Source organism: Apostichopus japonicus, chromosome 15, assembly GCF_037975245.1.
Source record: "Apostichopus japonicus isolate 1M-3 chromosome 15, ASM3797524v1, whole genome shotgun sequence".
In the NCBI taxonomy this organism is placed as follows: Eukaryota; Metazoa; Echinodermata; class Holothuroidea; order Aspidochirotida; family Stichopodidae; genus Apostichopus; species Apostichopus japonicus.
The window spans coordinates 13,578,884-13,597,319 of record NC_092575.1 but is presented as its reverse complement, the minus strand read 5'-3'; the positions used below and the strand labels follow the sequence as shown (position 1 = coordinate 13,597,319).

The 18,436-nt window shown below is 38.2% G+C and overlaps 2 protein-coding genes across 2 annotated transcripts; one reads left to right on the top strand and one right to left on the bottom strand.

Annotated features, from left to right (window-relative positions):
- Nucleotides 1-324: 324 nt before the first annotated feature.
- On the bottom strand, nucleotides 325-18,329 carry LOC139980630 (anaphase-promoting complex subunit 7-like). The gene is made up of 14 exons (XM_071992422.1): nucleotides 18,191-18,329; nucleotides 17,384-17,506; nucleotides 15,888-16,076; nucleotides 15,128-15,243; nucleotides 14,571-14,684; nucleotides 13,810-13,897; nucleotides 12,865-13,049; nucleotides 12,283-12,403; nucleotides 11,724-11,865; nucleotides 11,102-11,247; nucleotides 9,889-10,001; nucleotides 9,580-9,696; nucleotides 1,647-1,812; nucleotides 325-787 (listed from the first exon to the last, which is right to left on the bottom strand). The coding sequence occupies exons 1-14, from the start codon at nucleotides 18,245-18,247 to the stop codon at nucleotides 776-778; spliced, it is 1,689 nt and encodes a 562-aa protein (XP_071848523.1). The 5' UTR covers nucleotides 18,248-18,329; the 3' UTR covers nucleotides 325-775.
- Nucleotides 3,724-8,711, top strand: LOC139980625 (uncharacterized). The gene is made up of 2 exons (XM_071992412.1): nucleotides 3,724-8,051; nucleotides 8,613-8,711. The coding sequence occupies exon 1, from the start codon at nucleotides 3,852-3,854 to the stop codon at nucleotides 5,877-5,879; it is 2,028 nt and encodes a 675-aa protein (XP_071848513.1). The 5' UTR covers nucleotides 3,724-3,851; the 3' UTR covers nucleotides 5,880-8,051; nucleotides 8,613-8,711.
- Nucleotides 18,330-18,436: the final 107 nt, after the last annotated feature.

Here is an 18,436-nt window from a genome sequence, read left to right as displayed (position 1 = left end):
CATTTGCACATATTTGCTTGGTACTTGGGAGTCCAGTTACTATCAAGCATTTTTACATATCTGGTTGGTACTTGGGAGTCCAGGTACTATCAAACATTTGCACATATCTGGTTGGTACTACAGAGTACAGGTATTATCAAACATTTGCACATATCTGGTTGGTACTACAGAGTCCAGGTACTATCAAACATTTGCACATATCTGGTTGGTACTACAGAGTCCAGGTACTATCAAACATTCGCACATATCTGGTTGGTACTACAGAGTCCAGGTACTATCAAACATTTATACATATATGGTTGGTACTACAGAGTCCAGGTAGTATCAAACATTTGCACATATCTGGTTGGTACTACAGAGTCCAGGTACTATCAAACATTCGCACATATCTGGTTGGTACCACAAAGTCCAGGTACTATCAAACATCTGGAATTGAAGTCAGCACCAGGTAGCAGTACATATCATTGCACATTCTGTCCATTCAAATTTAAATGAATAATGTAATCTATATTATCACTTGTTGTGCAAACCACAAAGACAGGAGTGGCAATGACTAAATTACCTTCATTTTTTACATTCTGTATAAATATATACCTTTTCAAAATTCATTTCCTAAGAAAATAACTTAAATAACAATTTGTTAAATTAAAATTCAAAATAATTCAAATAATAAATTGTTCCATGGTATCGATTGTCTTTTTGTGACGTAGCGTCTCCATGTCAAGTTAGTTTGTTTCACATCCATCCAATGATGGTTGAGAGCGTTGATGTATCCTCAGCTGAGCCACTGTTGATAAAAGAAACCAGACATATCTAAATATATCACATATGAGAAGACAGAGTAATGAAAGTGTTACAAAGATATAATTAATTGTGTAAAAAAAGTATATCATGCTGCCTTTACCTGAAATTAATTCAATAAAAAAAATAAAAAAATCAGTCACAAACTAAAGAAAACTAATGATGCCATATAATATATAATAATATATATAATATATATATATATATAATAATATATATATATATATATATATATATATATATATATATCTTTATATAAATATATATACATACATATATATATATATAATTGAAATCATAGTGAGTTTGAAAATCCAGAACAGTGAAAAAACTTCCAGCCTCCACCGGGATTCAAACACAAGCCTTCAGCTTTATATGCAGATACCCTAACCACTAGGCTATGGACGCTGTGTATGTCCATAGGTTCGAAACCGGTAAGGAAGGTCGTAATTCCACTATAGGCGTTTGTCACCTGTATCGAACAATACTAGTTCTGTTTTTGTGGCATATATATATATATATATATATATATTGTTGAGACTAGTTGAGACTAGTGGAACACTAGTAGTTGTTACTCAGAGTTTCACGCGTTGAGCTATCATCAGACAACTCATATATATATATATATAGTCTCATTTTGATATAGTTCCTCTGAAATAAGCTGTTTCAGTCTGTATTATTTTCACCTCTGTTTAAGTCCATACTATTTTTACCTGTTTCAGTCCATACTATTTTTACCTCTGTTTCAGTCCTTATATTTTCACCTCTGTTTAAGTCCATATTATTTTCACCTCTGTTTAAGTCCATATTATTTTCACCTCTGTTTCAATCCATCTTATTTTTACCTCTGTTTCAGTCCATGCTCCTACTGTGTCACTAGTATCGAATTCCGCCTCTTCACTGCTCTCCTCCACGGCATCCCCATCTTCATCCATGCCTACATCCAAGGAATCAGAGCTGTTTTCTACCCTCTGTAAGCCCTGCACGGCTTTTGTGTTGGTTGTGTCCAAACTATCAAAAGAAAAGAAATTAAGAAACCTCACTTTGTGACTATAATTTCCCTGCATGTAAAGCTTTTGACCACCAAAAAAAGAAATGTTCCTTTATTCCATTTGTGTCACAACTTATGTATAAAACTTCAAGAAAAGTTTGCTTATGTTTGTCAGGAAAATGAAGCTTTTAAAGGAAAATCTCAACGTAAAGTCCCAAGCTGTAAATACACAATACAGGAAGAAACGGGGCTGGGTTATAGGAAGATGGGTGGTTGGGTAGGGCTGCTAAAAACTGGCTATATTTCAACGATTAGGGGTATAACTTAACAAACGCAGACATTTAATAAGCAACTCTAAGGGCTGAAGAACAGTGTTATCCAAACCACTTTTGCAAAGTTCTTCAGTCCGCTCAGCAAGGCTGAGAATAGTGTGCTTCCCATCACTAAATATTATGTGTCATCGTTGCCGATGTGTGCTATTTGCTTAGCGTGACCAGATGGAAATTTCCGCTTGTTCGAGGTCGGGCAGAGGTCAATACTGCCCATTTTCTAGTTGCCTTTCATATTCACCTCGATTTGCATACTTATGTAATCGATGCACAATTACGTAATCGATGTATACTTGCGTATTGTGAAGTGCACATGCTTCATTCCTCTCCTGGCTCAGAGAGGCGTCGCATGTGTTCATGTAGCACTGTTCCTTAGTATGTAAGTATTCTGATTGTTTCATATAAGTATTAAGGGGCTTGATATTGTAATTGTATATCTCTTTTAATATCGCATTATAGATATTTGCCTTTAATGTGATGTTGCTGCATGCTCGTGCCTGTTATTTATTATTGCCTTTGTACTGTGTATTTGTTGTTTGCTTATTTGTAAGAGTATCTGGAGTAGAATATATCGCCAGAGGTTATTACTTTGTTGGTGTTCTGTACGTTCTCCAGAAAGCCGCCGTTAACCCCAGAAAGCCGCCGTAAACCCCAGAAAGCCGCCGTTAATCCCTGTAAACCCCTGTACACCGCAGTTTGTCGTGCTGTTGGTTTTGCCCGGTAACGATTGTAAGTTAATTATCAAGAATGTAATTGTCGCCAATCTTTCTCTATGTATTGTTTCATGTTACCAAATGTTATTTGTTATACTTCTTCCTTTTTGTGCATTGTTTTATAAGAAGAAATATAATGCATTATTATGTTATTATTGATTTGTTCAATTCATGTGTTTATTTCACCAATGTTTGTATATTGATGTATTGATATCTTTACTTTCTAGTTTTCACCGTGGTCTTGTTCAAACCACGCGTGTGAATAAATGGGCTAAAACATACAACCACCTTGTTCAGCTTCATCGAGCGCCGTCTCGGTGACAGTGAAAAAATCGTTGGGTATCGACAACCGGAAGTCCTGCATATCCTCCGCCGTCCGGTATCTGGCCGTCGCTTCTTATTCACCTATTCCTGTCGTCTATAAGCCTACCAATTCCTGTCGTATGAAAGCTCACCATCGTATTCCAGTGACAGAAATAGTGCACCACGTGCCTGATTCCCGTAGCACCAATGTACTCGTCGTCAGCCTGCTGACTCATGGAAGACCTGAAGACTCCCAGGACTTCTGCTAAGAGGGCTGTTACGACACAGATTAATCATGTCAGGCAGTATATCGCGGAAGGTAACGTGGACATTAACAGTCATGTAATTTTATTGAAAGATCTTTTCGAAGTGTTTACGTTGGCTCACGACAAGTACCACGAGACGCTTACTGATGAGGAGGATGTTGACGAGAGCGACGACTATTTCTGTGACAAGCAGAAAGATTACATTTCCGCTTTAAATCTAGTTAAAGATGCATTGAATTCTGCTGAAGTAAAACGTGAGGATCAATCCCTTAAGGATAATCCAAATGCAGGTTTATCTCGTAAAGAATTTCTACATTTATTGCATTTACCTAAGGTAGAGCTGCAAATATTTCATGGTAACCCATTACATTATCATCAATTCATCAGGGCTTTCGAGGCCAATGTTGATAGGGTATGTGACGACAACGATTTAAAGTTGTCTAGGTTAATGCAGTATACGTCGGGCTCTGCTAAAGAGGCCATTAGGAGTTGCCAGTTAGTTGGAGGTAGTAGCGGTTATGCTAAAGCCATTTCCATATTAGAAAACCGGTTTGGAAACTCGCACCTAGTCACTGAGCGTTTAATACGCGAGTTAAGATTTGGTAAACAAGTTAGACTGCCGCAAGACATACAACAGTTAGCTGATGATATGCAAAATGCATTCCTTGTACTTTCAGAGTTAAAAACTTTGAAGGAGGTTGATTCTCAAGCAGTCTTAATCGAAATAGTTGCCAGGTTTCCTAACTATGTGCAGTTGAGATGGAAAAAATTTGCATTGAAGGCCAAACGGGCCGATGGTTGTTATCCAGGGTTTAAAGAATTCATTGAATTCGCAGGTGAAATCGCCAGTGAGGTAAATGACCCAGTTTATGGCGACGTGTATCTCAAGCGTTCAGATAAGTGTAAACGTGAACAAAGGAGTACTTCTAGCAGCTATTCTATCTCTTTGTCTAAGTCCAATACGTGTACTGGTGAAGGTGCCCAGGCAGCAATACCTGGAATGTACGCTAGGGCTGAACCTCCTTGTGTACTATGTGAACAATCACACCGTCTGTGGCATTGTGATAAGTTTAAACAATTGCGCCCTAGAGAGAGATTGACTGTTGTAATTAAGCATAAGTTGTGTCATAACTGCCTTCGTGCCTCTCATAACACTAATGATTGTGGCAAGCGCTCTGTTTGTAGTGTGCGAGGTTGTGGTAGGAAACATACCATGTACATTCATTGTGATGATAATACTGTAAATTCTTCACCCGATATTGAGGTTTCTAATGCTAGCTTCTCTCGTAGCAAAAGTACACATATGCCTTTAGTTCGGGCCACCGTGAACAGTTTGTGTGACGCATTTGTATTGTTAGATAGTGCATCCAGTAATTCCTTTTGTTCCCGTGCATTGGTCAACCAATTAGGAATCACTGGTAACTCTTATCAATTTGAGCTTAGAACGTTGAACTCGTCAGGTATTCAGCAATCCGAGATGGTAGACCTGTCCTTGTCTTCTAAATCGGGTGAAATCTTAAAATTATCTGCCGTTTACGTAGTTGACGAAATACCAGTTAAGAATTCTATGGTCGATCTGGAATGTTATTCCCATCTTAGTGGTATCGGTCCCCTACCTGCTTATCAAAGTACTGATATCACAGTAGACATTCTCGTAGGTCAAGATAATTCTGAAGCACTTGTGCCGTTGGAGGTTAGGCGGGGTGGTCCAGGGGAGCTCTTTGCGGTACGTTACATGTTTGGTTGGGGTCTTAATGGACAATCTCCCATTAGCCTCCCGAGTCGTAAGATAATTTCAAATTTTATATCTACTTCGACTATTCAGACTGATGTTTCTCGTTTGTGGGAAATAGAGAATGCAGGTTTGGATCTTCCGTCATCGTCATACGAGGACAAGTTGGTGATATCTTTGTGGGACAAAGAGCACAGGAAAGTGGATGGTCATCATGAACTTCCCATTCCTTGGAGGGACAGGTCGGAGACCCTCCCAAATAATTTTGTTGTTGCCAAAACTAGGTTAGACTCGTTGTACAAGAAACTTGTTAGGAACGGCTCTTATGATAGGTATAACGCTGAGATTGTGAAACTTGTAGATAACTGTTATGCAGAGGCAGTACCAGATTCAGAGTTGTTCATGGTAGACAGGATATGGTATTTACCCCATCATGCTGTAGTGTCAGAGAAGAAACCAGACAAACTAAGGGTAGTTTTCGATTGCGCTAGTAACTTCAAAGGCAAGTCTTTGAATGATCGTTGTATGCAGGGTCCCGACATGATTAATAAGCTTCTGCCGGTCTTGTTGAGATTTCGGCAACATAGTATAGCAGTTCAAGCAGACATTGAAGCTATGTATAATCAAGTTAGGATCCCAGCTAGGGATAGAGATGCCCTACGATTCCTATGGTACATTAATGGTAAATTAAGATACCTTCGTATGACGTCACATTTGTTTGGAGGAGGTGTGGTGTGCGGCTAGCTCCGCCTATGCTCTCAGGCGTACAATTACTGATCTGCCGAGTGTGATTCCGCTTGTTAAGTATGCGGTTGAAAGATCGTTTTATGTAGATGATTGTCTTAGTTCTGTGTCGAGTAAATCAGATGCTGAGATCATTATTAGGGAAATCCCCAAGGCCCTGAAAAGTGGAGGGTTTAAGTTAACTAAGTTTGTAGTCAATGATTTCAGATTGCTAGCTGAAGTGTCCGTGGAATGTAGGGCTAAGGAAGTTCTAGATTTTGGTACTAGTAGTGAAAGCAGGGCTTTAGGTATAAAGTGGATGGTTTCTCGCGATGAGTTCTTCTTCGCACTGGAGAAAGATTTTGGTGGCTTGTTAACCAGGAGGAGAATGCTTAGTATAGTTTCGTCAATTTTCGATCCGCTAGGCTTGATAAGTCCTGTAGTCCTTTCAAGCAAGCTCCTTTTCCATGAAGCTACAGCCCGTGGGTTGTCGTGGGATGAAGAGATACCCCCTGATATTGTAAGGGCTTGGGACACCTGGGCTCAGTCGTTGTCTTCTGTTAGTCGTTTGAGGGTACCTTGTTGTATAAAGCCTTGTTCCTTTGATGATGCATTCATCGAACTTCACCATTTTTCAGATGCTAGCTCTAAAGGTTATGGCTGTTGCTGTTATGTACGTTGTGTAAATAGGAAAGGGGAAATTCATGTACAGTTAGTCATGAGTAAGAGTAAAGTTGCTCCTTTAAAGCTACGTACTATACCTCGTTTAGAGCTGCAAGCTGCTGTAATAGCCGTAAAGGTTGATTCTCTGTTGAGAAGGGAGTTAGCTCTTGAATTTGCCGAGTCGTATTTTTGGACAGACTCAGAAGTTGTCTTGAAGTACATTCACAATGATAGCAGAAGATTCCATGTTTTCGTTGGCAATAGGGTTAGACTTATCAGGGAGTTCAGTGACCCGCAACAGTGGTTCCATACTGAAACTAAAGCTAACCCAGCTGATCTAGTTTCTAGAAATTGTTCCTTCTCAAAGTTTAATAGTAGTAAATGGTTTAACGGTCCTGACAAATTGGGTCGGTACAAGAACGATTGGCAAACTGCTAAACTTGATTCGCTCGTCTTAACGGATGACGATCCTGAAGTCAAAGGGACGGACGTCACTGTGGGTTATACGACTGTTACTGGTCATGTGTCCCCTCCTGGGTTAAGTGATGTCGGAGATTCAGATGAGCCATTATGTAGGCTAATGAATCATTACTCTTCATGGTTTAAAATGAAGAGAGGTTTAGCATGGCTCTTGCGTCTTGTGCGATTTTTTAAGGGGCAGACACCTTTGGGCAGATTATCTGTCCAAGAAGTTCGTCGTGCAGGAGATATCCTCCTCCGTAAGAGTCAGTCTACTAGTTTCTGTTCTGAGTTAGAAGGGTTAAGTCAGGGTAAGGCTGTCAGAGCATCTAGTTCCCTCAAAACATTAACTCCGTTTCTAGATGGTGAAGGGTTTCTCAGGGTAGGTGGCCGCTTGAAAGAGTTTGACAGCAAACACCCGTGTATAATATCTGATAAACATCCTATTGTTTAAACTATTGTTAAGGACGCACACAGTATCGCCCATGTTGGTATTGAGTGGGTGCTAAGTATTGTAAGGAAGGTTTTTTGGGTTACTAAGGGAAGGCCGTTGGTCAAGAGGATTGTTTTACTTGAATCGGCACTTAAGTGTTTGCAAGCATTATCGTTGAAATTCCATGTTATATAGTTGTTTATTTTTTATCTTCCTGATTGAGCTGTCAGGTGTGTCAGGCTTTATGGTTGTTTATTTGGTAAAGAAGCTTTATGTCACAATTTTGATTGCTAAAGCTGTTATGGAATTTATTGTACATCGATTAGGTGGTTTAGGTATTGTAGGTATTGTTATACTTGAATATGACGTATTCCAGTTGGGGGAGTGTCATCGTTGCCGATGTGTGCTATTTGCTTAGCGTGACCAGATGGAAATTTCCGCTTGTTCGAGGTCGGGCAGAGGTCAATACTGCCCATTTTCTAGTTGCCTTTCATATTCACCTCGATTTGCATACTTATGTAATCGATGCACAATTACGTAATCGATGTATACTTGCGTATTTTGAAGTGCACATGCTTCATTCCTCTCCTGGCTCAGAGAGGCGTCGCATGTGTTCATGTAGCACTGTTCCTTAGTATGTAAGTATTCTGATTGTTTCATATAAGTATTAAGGGGCTTGATATTGTAACTGTATATCTCTTTTAATATCGCATTATAGATATTTGCCTTTAATGTGATGTTGCTGCATGCTCGTGCCTGTTATTTATTATTGCCTTTGTACTGTGTATTTGTTGTTTGCTTATTTGTAAGAGTATCTGGAGTAGAATATATCGCCAGAGGTTATTACTTTGTTGGTGTTCTGTACGTTCTCCAGAAAGCTGCCGTTAACCCCAGAAAGCCGCCGTAAACCCCAGAAAACCGCCGTTAATCCCTGTAAACCCCTGTACACCGCAGTTTGTCGTGCTGTTGGTTTTGCCCGGTAACGATTGTAAGTTAATTATCAAGAATGTAATTGTCGCCAATCTTTCTCTATGTATTGTTTCATGTTACCAAATGTTATTTGTTATACTTCTTCCTTTTTGTGCATTGTTTTATAAGAAGAAATATAATGCATTATTATGTTATTATTGATTTGTTCAATTCATGTGTTTATTTCACCAATGTTTGTATATTGATGTATTGATATCTTTACTTTCTAGTTTTCACCGTGGTCTTGTTCAAACCACGCGTGTGAATAAATGGGCTAAAACATACAACCACCTTGTTCAGCTTCATTGAGCGCCGTCTCGGTGACATTATGAGTAGGGGTGTGGGAAAGGTAGGTAGCAGCTGTGTAGTCATCTTCACGTTATTAAAGGTTAGAATAAAACAGTAGGTATTTCGTAGTTTTGACCTAGTTTTAGGTGGTAGCATATATGAATTGGAGTATTGCATATGATCCATGTAACCATCTTAATAACTTATGAAGGAACACGGAAAGTAAGGGAGGTGTTGAGGAAAGTGGGGGAGGGGGAGGGGTGGAAAGTGATAACATGGAGTGCGCTCCAATGTTGGAAGTGGACTTCTTCACCATCGTTGCCATATTTCTGGTAATGGAGGCTAAGGCAATGGACTTGGTATTAAGGATGGAATTCCTGCCCTGGCCTGGTAATGACATTATGGCTTTGTGCAAGGTACTTAATCTCCATTGCCTGCCTCTCTTCACACAGGTTTACATAGATGTATCAGTGAGGTAACTTGTTAATGTAGCTGTGTTTGTGGCTGCACCCTATGGAAAGTCCAATGGGACACATAGATGTGGTGGTTGGGGAGCGACCGTTTCATTTATGCACACTTGGGTGTGTGCGTGTGACAAGATATAGATCAACAGGGGTTATTGTTGTAAAGTAATGTGAGAAGAAAGCCATAGCATTGACACAAGACTGTTAAGCTTCAACCAGTTTTTTTTTCTTTTCTTTCCAACTTTCTATTGTAACACTTTGTACAGTAGGACGAGGCAGACCTTTCCATAGCAGCAATTAATGGAGATCCCCCCTCGCATGTAAGACAATACATTGACTTTAATTACTAATTCCTATGTTAATGCAAGAAAGAAATTGATCAAGATGGCCGGGTTTGATTATGGAATGGATTTGCTAGAATCGTTTTTGTCTAGGAAGTACTTACTTGATAGCAATGCTGTAGTGATGTGATGCTCCAAGGAGGTCTTTGGTTCTCGCCAGCAGATCCCCTAACATTTGGTGAAGCCGACTGTTACTCTGTAACTCCACATGTTTCCGTAACCTGGAGAAACGGGTGAAGGGAGCTGTCATTGTATAAAACACTCATAAATTTGCTCTGACATAATAAAACGACATGACGTGACGAGGATTCAAGCTGGGTATTTTAATAATTGAATCCCTAGCAACGCATCAGTTGGGCAAGGCATTGATATTTTTTCCCCGACAAATTTGCATCTGACGACTTGATACTTACAAATCGATTGCACCTCTGGTATTGTCTTGCTCTGTCAAAACGTTAGCGAGAAGATAAACCGCTTCTACATACGAATCGTCTTCTGCGAGAGCTTTCTCTAAATAAGTTTTAGCCTGTCAGGAGAAGGGAACAAACAATGCACACTTTGGTAGTAAGGAGAGTAATTAGAAAAACAGAAGCAACAGAGAAAGAGATGAACGTGTTTATGACATAACACTCAAAGCTTGCATCCATTTTCAACGTCAACATCTGGGATTATCATACGAGTGGTTTACAATGGCAAGAAGGAACACATAAAATAAAAAGGCACCCCCCCCTGGCCGCGAACATTTTTTTCCCAAACTGAACTGACACTGAAATTATTTCCTCTATACCGATTGGCTCTCAGCGAGCCAATAGGTTTCCGTACGTATAGGTTATAAGGCTATATACAACTAGTTAACAAGTCAAAGGACACAGACATATCGACAAATGCCTTTATTGTGTACACTCACTGGCTGGCACACACTCGCTTGCCGTCTTCATGGCCACTGCATATTAGACTAGGCCTATCATGATTCATTGACTGAATACATTTTGAATTTATGATTATAAAACTAAAAGTATCGCAACTCTGAATGTCACAAATGCCTCGTACATACTGTATGTACATCGGCTATATACAATTACAAATGCACTGTGTTTTATTGTGTTGTATGCTATACACAGTACAATAGGCTACATGTGTTGTGTAGAGCGGAGTCAAGCAAGTAAACAAACGATCGAGGACTGCCTATTCTGGGCGCAGTAGTTGGGAATAGTTACTTCATTGTGTTAAGAACACTATATACTTTCGTTCATATATACCTACCAAAAGTCTTGGAAAGTTGCTAATTAATGTGAATATCTTGAATATGTTCGTGTTGATCATACTATGGAGTTTTTACCTCCATGATCATACTGATATCGACAGAGTATGGAGGGATCCATGTTGAATACTAAAGTATATCACGTGCTCGCTGAGAGCCAATCAGAATCGAGGAAATAGTTTCAGTGTCAGTTCAGTTTGGGGAAAAAATATTCGCCCCCGGCCACCATAATGTCTGATTTTCACACTACCTCTGTATGATCTATCTCTTGTCCATCATCTACCTATGCCTCACAAAACCCCTGTGAAAATTACTATTTGAAACATTGTGCAAACTTTGAGATGAAAGACAACCTGTTGTTGTACCTTGTCTAAAGTCATTCTGTCCTTGGCAAGAACTGAAGCTAACGCTGTCAGCGTCCTGGGCGTGGATCCGAGTACGTGGTACGAGTTACTGAAGGTGGTCATGGCCTCTCTGAGCCTATTAGCCTTGATGTAGCAGTCGACCAGACCTATGGAGACCATCAATTCGATCAAATATATTAGGTGATTTTGTTTTAATCACATTATGGATATATTTGGCATAATTAGTTGATTAATATGAAATTTTAAATTAAACCCTGAAAGAAAAATAAGAGAACTTTCACTTCTTCAAGCAGCTTTCGAATCGACTTTCTTTATATTTTCTTACTACGAAATCCTGTAGGCAATGAAGTTCAGTATCTTCACTAATCTTACTTTATTTCAGATATTGCAGTTTATTATTCAAAAATAGTTTGAAATTTTCCAGTTGCTCTTAACATGAAGTTAACACATAGTATGAAATCTGCTTGCACCACAACAAGAGAAACAAAGTCAAATTACTTAACCATCATTTGATTTGATACTTTTAGGAGGCCGAGTTTGATCATTTACAATCTCATTTTGAGTGCTACTTTGACAGATGTAGTAAAATTAATAAATGCATTTCTAAGACAGTGCCCGTTACCTTGATGAGCTTCAAATCTGTGTGGAGCATGCCGAACAGCTTCCCTGAAGTGAAGGGTGGCCTCCGGTGTCCTGTTCATTTGAAGTAAAGCTCTTCCTTTCAGGAGTAGGGACTGTATCTGTCCATAACTTAATTCATGTGCCTGAGTGAAATAAACACAAAAACAAAAATATCAGAATGTACTGAATGCAGTGAATTTCATCACGGCATACACTAGTATTTCCATTGCTGGTAAAAGGAAAGTGGTGAAGACATTGGGGTTAGGGTGTGGGCAGGGGGGGGGCGATTGGGAGTCAGAAAAGGGTTATTCTTTGCACCCGTGGGCTTGAATCTTGTCCTAACACCCATCATTTTTTTTTATGCAGTGGAGTCAATAGAACTATCAGCAAAGATAGTCGTCAATTAACTTACTGGGAATGACAGTTAATAATTAATACTTGTTGATTTTGCCCCAATAAACTGTTTCATTTACTAAATCGTTCAAAAATATCAGATTGCCTTTACTATATTCTCTATTGACTGTGGCTATCAATTTATTGGAAGAAAAGAGAAAACAAACCTTGTTTGCAAAGTAAACTGTTCTGCAGGCTTTTCTTGGCCCTGATATTAACGCATGGTATCCCATAGTGATCCAGGGCTCGGGTTTACGATCGGTAACAGACATCATCTCACTCGCGAGACTGCCGTGGGATAAGAATTTGAAGATTTAAAAGTGCAATAAAAATGATGTCAAAATTTACTTGCTAGCTACACACAAAGTAATATTCATTTCTGAGTCTCCTGTTTACTTAATTTGTAAACATTTGCAAAACACCAAGTTGGGATCGAGCAGATGTTAAAACTTGGTGAAAACAGGCATGCGACTTTTGTGTGGTAGACTTGGAATGATGAGAGTCTTTGCGTGACCTTAACTACTTTCACTTTCTAACTTCCAATGCCAAAACATGCACCTGCCCTGCTGTGCAAAAATATCACCACAGCTTCAAGATGTTGACAGGAACAGAACATTTATGCAAATAAACAGAAATGTTTAAATAGCTCACTACGATACAAGACACAAGGAAAAAAAGAAAAAGACCCTACACTACAACTATACAAAACTATAGAAAAGAAAAGGGAACAATAATTTGAAATCCTGTACCTTCTGAGTTCTACTGATTTCTTCTCCTTGTGCAGTATAAATGCATAGAAATCCATGCCAGTGATGTTGAGTGGGTCCAGGCTGTGGACACGCTGGTATACGAGGCCAGCGTTGGTGTAATCACCGGCAAGGAAATAGTTCTCTGCCAGACAGCAGAGGACGTTGGTATTGTTCCGTAGAACACTCTGGTGAGAGATAACACATAAAACATGATTGAGACACAGTCTTCTACAGTATACTACCCTGCATCATGCAAAGAGATAAAAAATTTAAGAACAGAACATTTCACATCTTCAAAAAAATAATGCAAAATGTTGTGTTTGACTTTTTTCAACTTAAAGGAGATACACACCAAAAGCAAACATTATTGGTTTATGTGATAGAGAAAACTGTCGTTAACAACTTTCCCAAACAGCTAAGACAAATCTGATTCCGTTTGGGAGATGATCACAGATTTAGTGTTACTCCACACACAAGGCTGCAGAGTGCTGACTTGATCAAGTCTAAATATGACATCATCGAGCCACATGTGCTTCGATTATATATGTTTTTCATTGTTTATTACAGTGTTTATTTTCTGGGATGGAGATGGGTTTTTGCAAATGCTGAATCTAAAATATTGAACCTCTTAACCATGACATCATGATGATGTTGGTTTCAGGATCAAAATATGTTCATGTTCTCCGGGCTTGAAAATATGAAAAGCAAAACAAAAGAAAAATTCAAAGGTTTCAGATCCTAGTGGCTCAATGACATCACAGATTTACACAAAATGACAGCTCCCAGACACAAACTTTAAGCAAAGACAAGATCTCCCAAAGGGTTATGATATTTCTTGGCTGCTTTGGGGGAGTTTTTCTAAACAGAAATCTCTGTAATATAAGCCACAGATGGAGTCTGGATTTGTCCACTTTAAGAAGAGAGGGTTTGCTCAAAACAACTTACCCCTGTCTCTAAGCTTTTAAATGTACTGACAGCTTTTGCATACTCCTTTGTTGCACTGTAGGCATGACCCTTAAGCCAAAAATTTAACCTGCATCGAGGAAAAGGAAGATGAAAGTGATTATTATCAAAGGAAATTAATTAAATTTGATTTGATAAAAACTACTGTAGCATGCTGTCAGCAATTGGGTAATAGATGCAAGCTGTCAAGACCCAGCCAATTTCAGCAAAGAAATCTGTCTCTTTATGGCAGTCTGTTGCATAATTGCTCACTCAAGTGTGCGGTACATCCTTGGTCAGTGCTTACCTTGGTAACTTACATTAGTATTCTATGCTTTCTTACTTCACTAGCTTTGCTTGGAGGGCGAGGGGTGGGTGGGGGGGGAGATTTAGATGCACTGCAGAGATATTTGTTTGCCTCATGAGGGCAAACAAATCTAGAATTTCATGTAAATCATGTTGTTAAACACATTTAAGTCTCAAAAAACAGAATAGTTATTTAAATAACAGAAACATGTGTGAAGAGAAGGTTTCTATTCCAACATTCATTCCTACTCAATTTGGAACCTTGACAGCCTCAACAAGTACTTACTTAACAGAACAATGTATGAAAGAAGAGGAGGTACATTCCATCTTATTCTACATATTTCATTTGGAACTTTGACCAAAATGGAGCACATGCACAATGAAAACAGGTAAAACAAGATATTTCTGCTATTTTTTAATTTTTTTTTTTATTGCAAGATATTTATTCTGACACTTACCATTCCAGTTGGTTAGCATTTGGTAAACTGCTGATGGTCAGAGATGCTACCTCTGTACCTTTGACGCCAAGAGAGAATAGACCCATAGCTGCATCTAAAGCAAGCTGGCATTGCCTGTAGAGAAATTTAGAAATCATCGTAAACCACAGACTTATTTACTACAACTTGTATTGGATTGTCCCGAAAGGTGAAAGCCATGTCAGATAATGCCACTTTGTACAATCACTTCACCTATGTAAAATTTGATGCTCCACCTGTTTTACATGTAACAGGTTCAGTTTGTAAGATGATAAAACAAATAAAGAAATCTCCTCGAAGCTAAAGATTTAATTGTCATCAATATAAAAAGAACCCAAATATAGACAATTTCAACTGCCTTTGTGCTGAGAATAATTAAATAGAAAATGTACAATTTGATTGCAATTGTAAGCTTTCACCTCATAAGTTGCTTGGAAGTTGATGTTTCCATGACAACTGTTGACAGAATACGAATATATATATGACTGACATTACAGCATCTCTTCAGACATCTTTTGAGTGTTCGTCAAACGTCTTACCTCAATACTTCCTTGTATGCCGTCGTTGCTGGTCTCTCTTTTCCAAACTGCTGGTAAAGTTTGGCTAAGGCCATGTTAACTTTGGGTTTCCTCAACTTTGCAGGGATGGCCTCCAGCTTTCATAGAAAAAAATCATACAAAATCATGACAAACATTAACAGCTGAGCTAAAATGTGATACAGTGAGTGGTTAGGAATTATTTACATGCCCCCATTGTTCATGCAAAGTTACTACAGTGTTCCAATTCCAAGGTACGGTTGATTAACAACTGTAAAACTTCAGTTCTGTTTCACATCAATGTAAATATTTACAATGGGGTGTGACCCTTATCGTTAAAATATCTTAAGATTATTTGGAAATCAGGGCATAATTTTAGAGTTCAATTTTCGTGTAGTGGGTTTATAGTCTATGAATTGTGCCTCTCATAAAATGTTACAGTTCATATGTACACAACATGGCAAATGCAATATGTCTTTAAATACTTGTATAAAAATTTGATCATTTTGAAATGTGACACTAGATAAATTATTCTCTACAAATAACAATCTTTAATTATAAACTGATGAAGCTACTGCTGCCTCTATTTTCAAATTTGCAGCTTTTGCAACGTCTGTGTAAAACTTTTTTTGCTCTCACAGATATCCTTTGACATAGGATGACCAAATCAAACCTCACTGTAGATTTAGGTAGCTACACCTCTTACAATGCTTAATAAATGGTTACAAGTACAGTAAATACATTACTAAGTTATTGGACTTACAGTAGAAATAGCTTCCCTGTAATTTTTCATTTGCATCAGACATTTGTGAATCTTAAAGCGAACATCAATTTCGGAGGGAAGGCTTTCGCTATTCCAAGACTGTTGTAAGAGTTTCTGCCGAGGGTCTTGCGTTTTGTCCTTTGTCTTGGTGAAGGCTTTCTTGGTTTGAATAGCTTCTTCATAAGCAGCCTGGTGAAAGACAAAAACGTAACAAAATGCACATGGACAGTAAAAAACTTACTTGCCTTAGTTCAACTTAACATGTTTTCTTCCTCGTACCATTACACAATCATAGACATTTTAGAAGTGAGAATATTGCTCAATTAAATATACAATAATGATGATAAGTCAGTGTGCCTTTGATCAGCTTCATATAAAGTCAGTTATAACTTAAGCTAACTGTTACTGTTAGGAGGGATACTAGTACTAGAGTTAGAAGCCTAGGTCATAGTATAATATTAGTAGCCTAGTCAGAGACCTAGTTCTGATAACGATTCTATTAGGCAAGTGTAGTATAATACATGACCATAGAGTAGGTTTTGCACTATTACTGTTGTCACTAGTCTGCTAGTTGCCTCAATGAACAGCTGCTCTTTGAGCAATATATCTGTGATACGAAGTGTAGTATTATACATGACCATAGGTTAGGTTTTGCACTAGTATTAATGTTGTCACTAGTCTGCTAGTTGCCTCAACGAGCAGCTGCTCTTTGAGCAATATGTCTGTGATACGAAGTGTAGTATTATGCATGACCATAGGTTAGGTTTTGCACTAGTATTAATGTTGTCACTAGTCTGCTAGTTGCCTCAACGAGCAGCTGCTCTTTGAGCAATATGTCTGTGATACGAAGTGTAGTATTATGCATGACCATAGGTTAGGTTTGTCACTAGTCTGCTAGTTGCCTCAACAAACAGCTGTTCTTCTAGCTATATGTATTACACTGCGTTCTCTCATTGGATTGTCTAAATCAAGAGGCACTGAATAACGGAATACATTAATGAAATCTGTCTTCAGCAAATCTTTCGGCAAATTAGCTTAGTGACACCTTATTTTTCAAAGTTCATCAGATTAGCAGCTTAAACGAAGTTCCATTTTTGGAACTTGAACAATGAAATGTATTTCCTATTTTGGAATGCACAGAATCACTTGAAGAAAAGACTTGTAAAAAGATCTTTGATGGATTTTCATGGGAGTTGCAGATATTTTCATTATATATATCAAATGCTTATTAGAGCGATTAGGACAATGTTGTTCATAAAGGTGTCCATAGATCTTTTAACATGTGACCAATATTAGTGTTGAAAGTGTTTGGGAAATGAAATGTTGAGAAGAGAATCAAAGTCACCAAGTAATGGCTCATCTGAGTTGAACATCTAGGTGGTTCACATAATTTCATTGTTTGCAACATTTGACAGCTCTTTGTCAGATCAAATGCAAATAATTGATTTCACATAAAATTACAAACAAGAATTGGATGAAGGAGATTTATTCCTTACCTCTGCTTTTCTGTATTCTTCTTGTTCATACAATGCATCTGCATAGTAAACATTGAGTTGGTAATTTTCTGCTGGAGTCAGGAAGTCTGGGTTGTGGCTGCATACACTCTTCATAAGACTTCCCTATCAAAATGTATCAATTTATACAAATTTACTTTGAAGCAAACTTTGACTTTTTAATGAATCTGCAGCTTTTAATTTAATAAGTAGTAGCATAGCCTTGGCCTTAGTACTTACCATTGCTATCTATAGAAATGATTTAACAAAAATAACATTGACATTTAACTTAAGCCTAACCTAAGCTAGGTCTAGCCTACCTCCACAAAGTATGAAGAAAAAAGCTGAATAAGGAAGAACAAGGCAAGATAAAAATTTGAGAGTGTGTTGGTTTCTCAATAAATGATAGAAATATTTTAACAGATACATTCCCTGCTAAATATAATTAACCTGAGCCCATGCTGAAGTTGTAGATGCTGTGTTATGCCAACTCTTTCATTGAAAAAAAATTGCGCTGAAAAACAAATGGTTTACCAGCAGTTAACATAAAAATGTTACTTTATATTCAATTTTTTTCGAAATGATTTCTCATGTTTAATGATTCAATTCCACGCACAAGTACTACTTCCGCGAAAATTACACTTCAAAGGTTAGGTTCCCACACATTGGAGTTATCCCAATGTACTTTTCTACATAGGACACTTCCATAACTTAGCCTAGTATCAGAATTACAGACATATCAACGGTGAATACATTTCTTACATAGCCTAGTGCAGGCCAGTGGCAAATCATGAAAATATGAAAAATTACCAAGACCACGAGGTTAGAATATAACTCCTCTTGATGTAAAAGTTTGATTTGATCCATTTCTAACTCTTCTTTACTTGCATGGAAGCGTAAGATTGAGAAATGTTGATCCACGGCTCAAATTTTCCGCTCACAAAACCTCTCAAGGGGTGACCAGAACGCTCTATTGATAAAAGCTCGAAGTCACAGATGACTTGCGAAACAGAAAATCTTTATTAATTGATTATTTTTACGATATCGTGTGTTAAT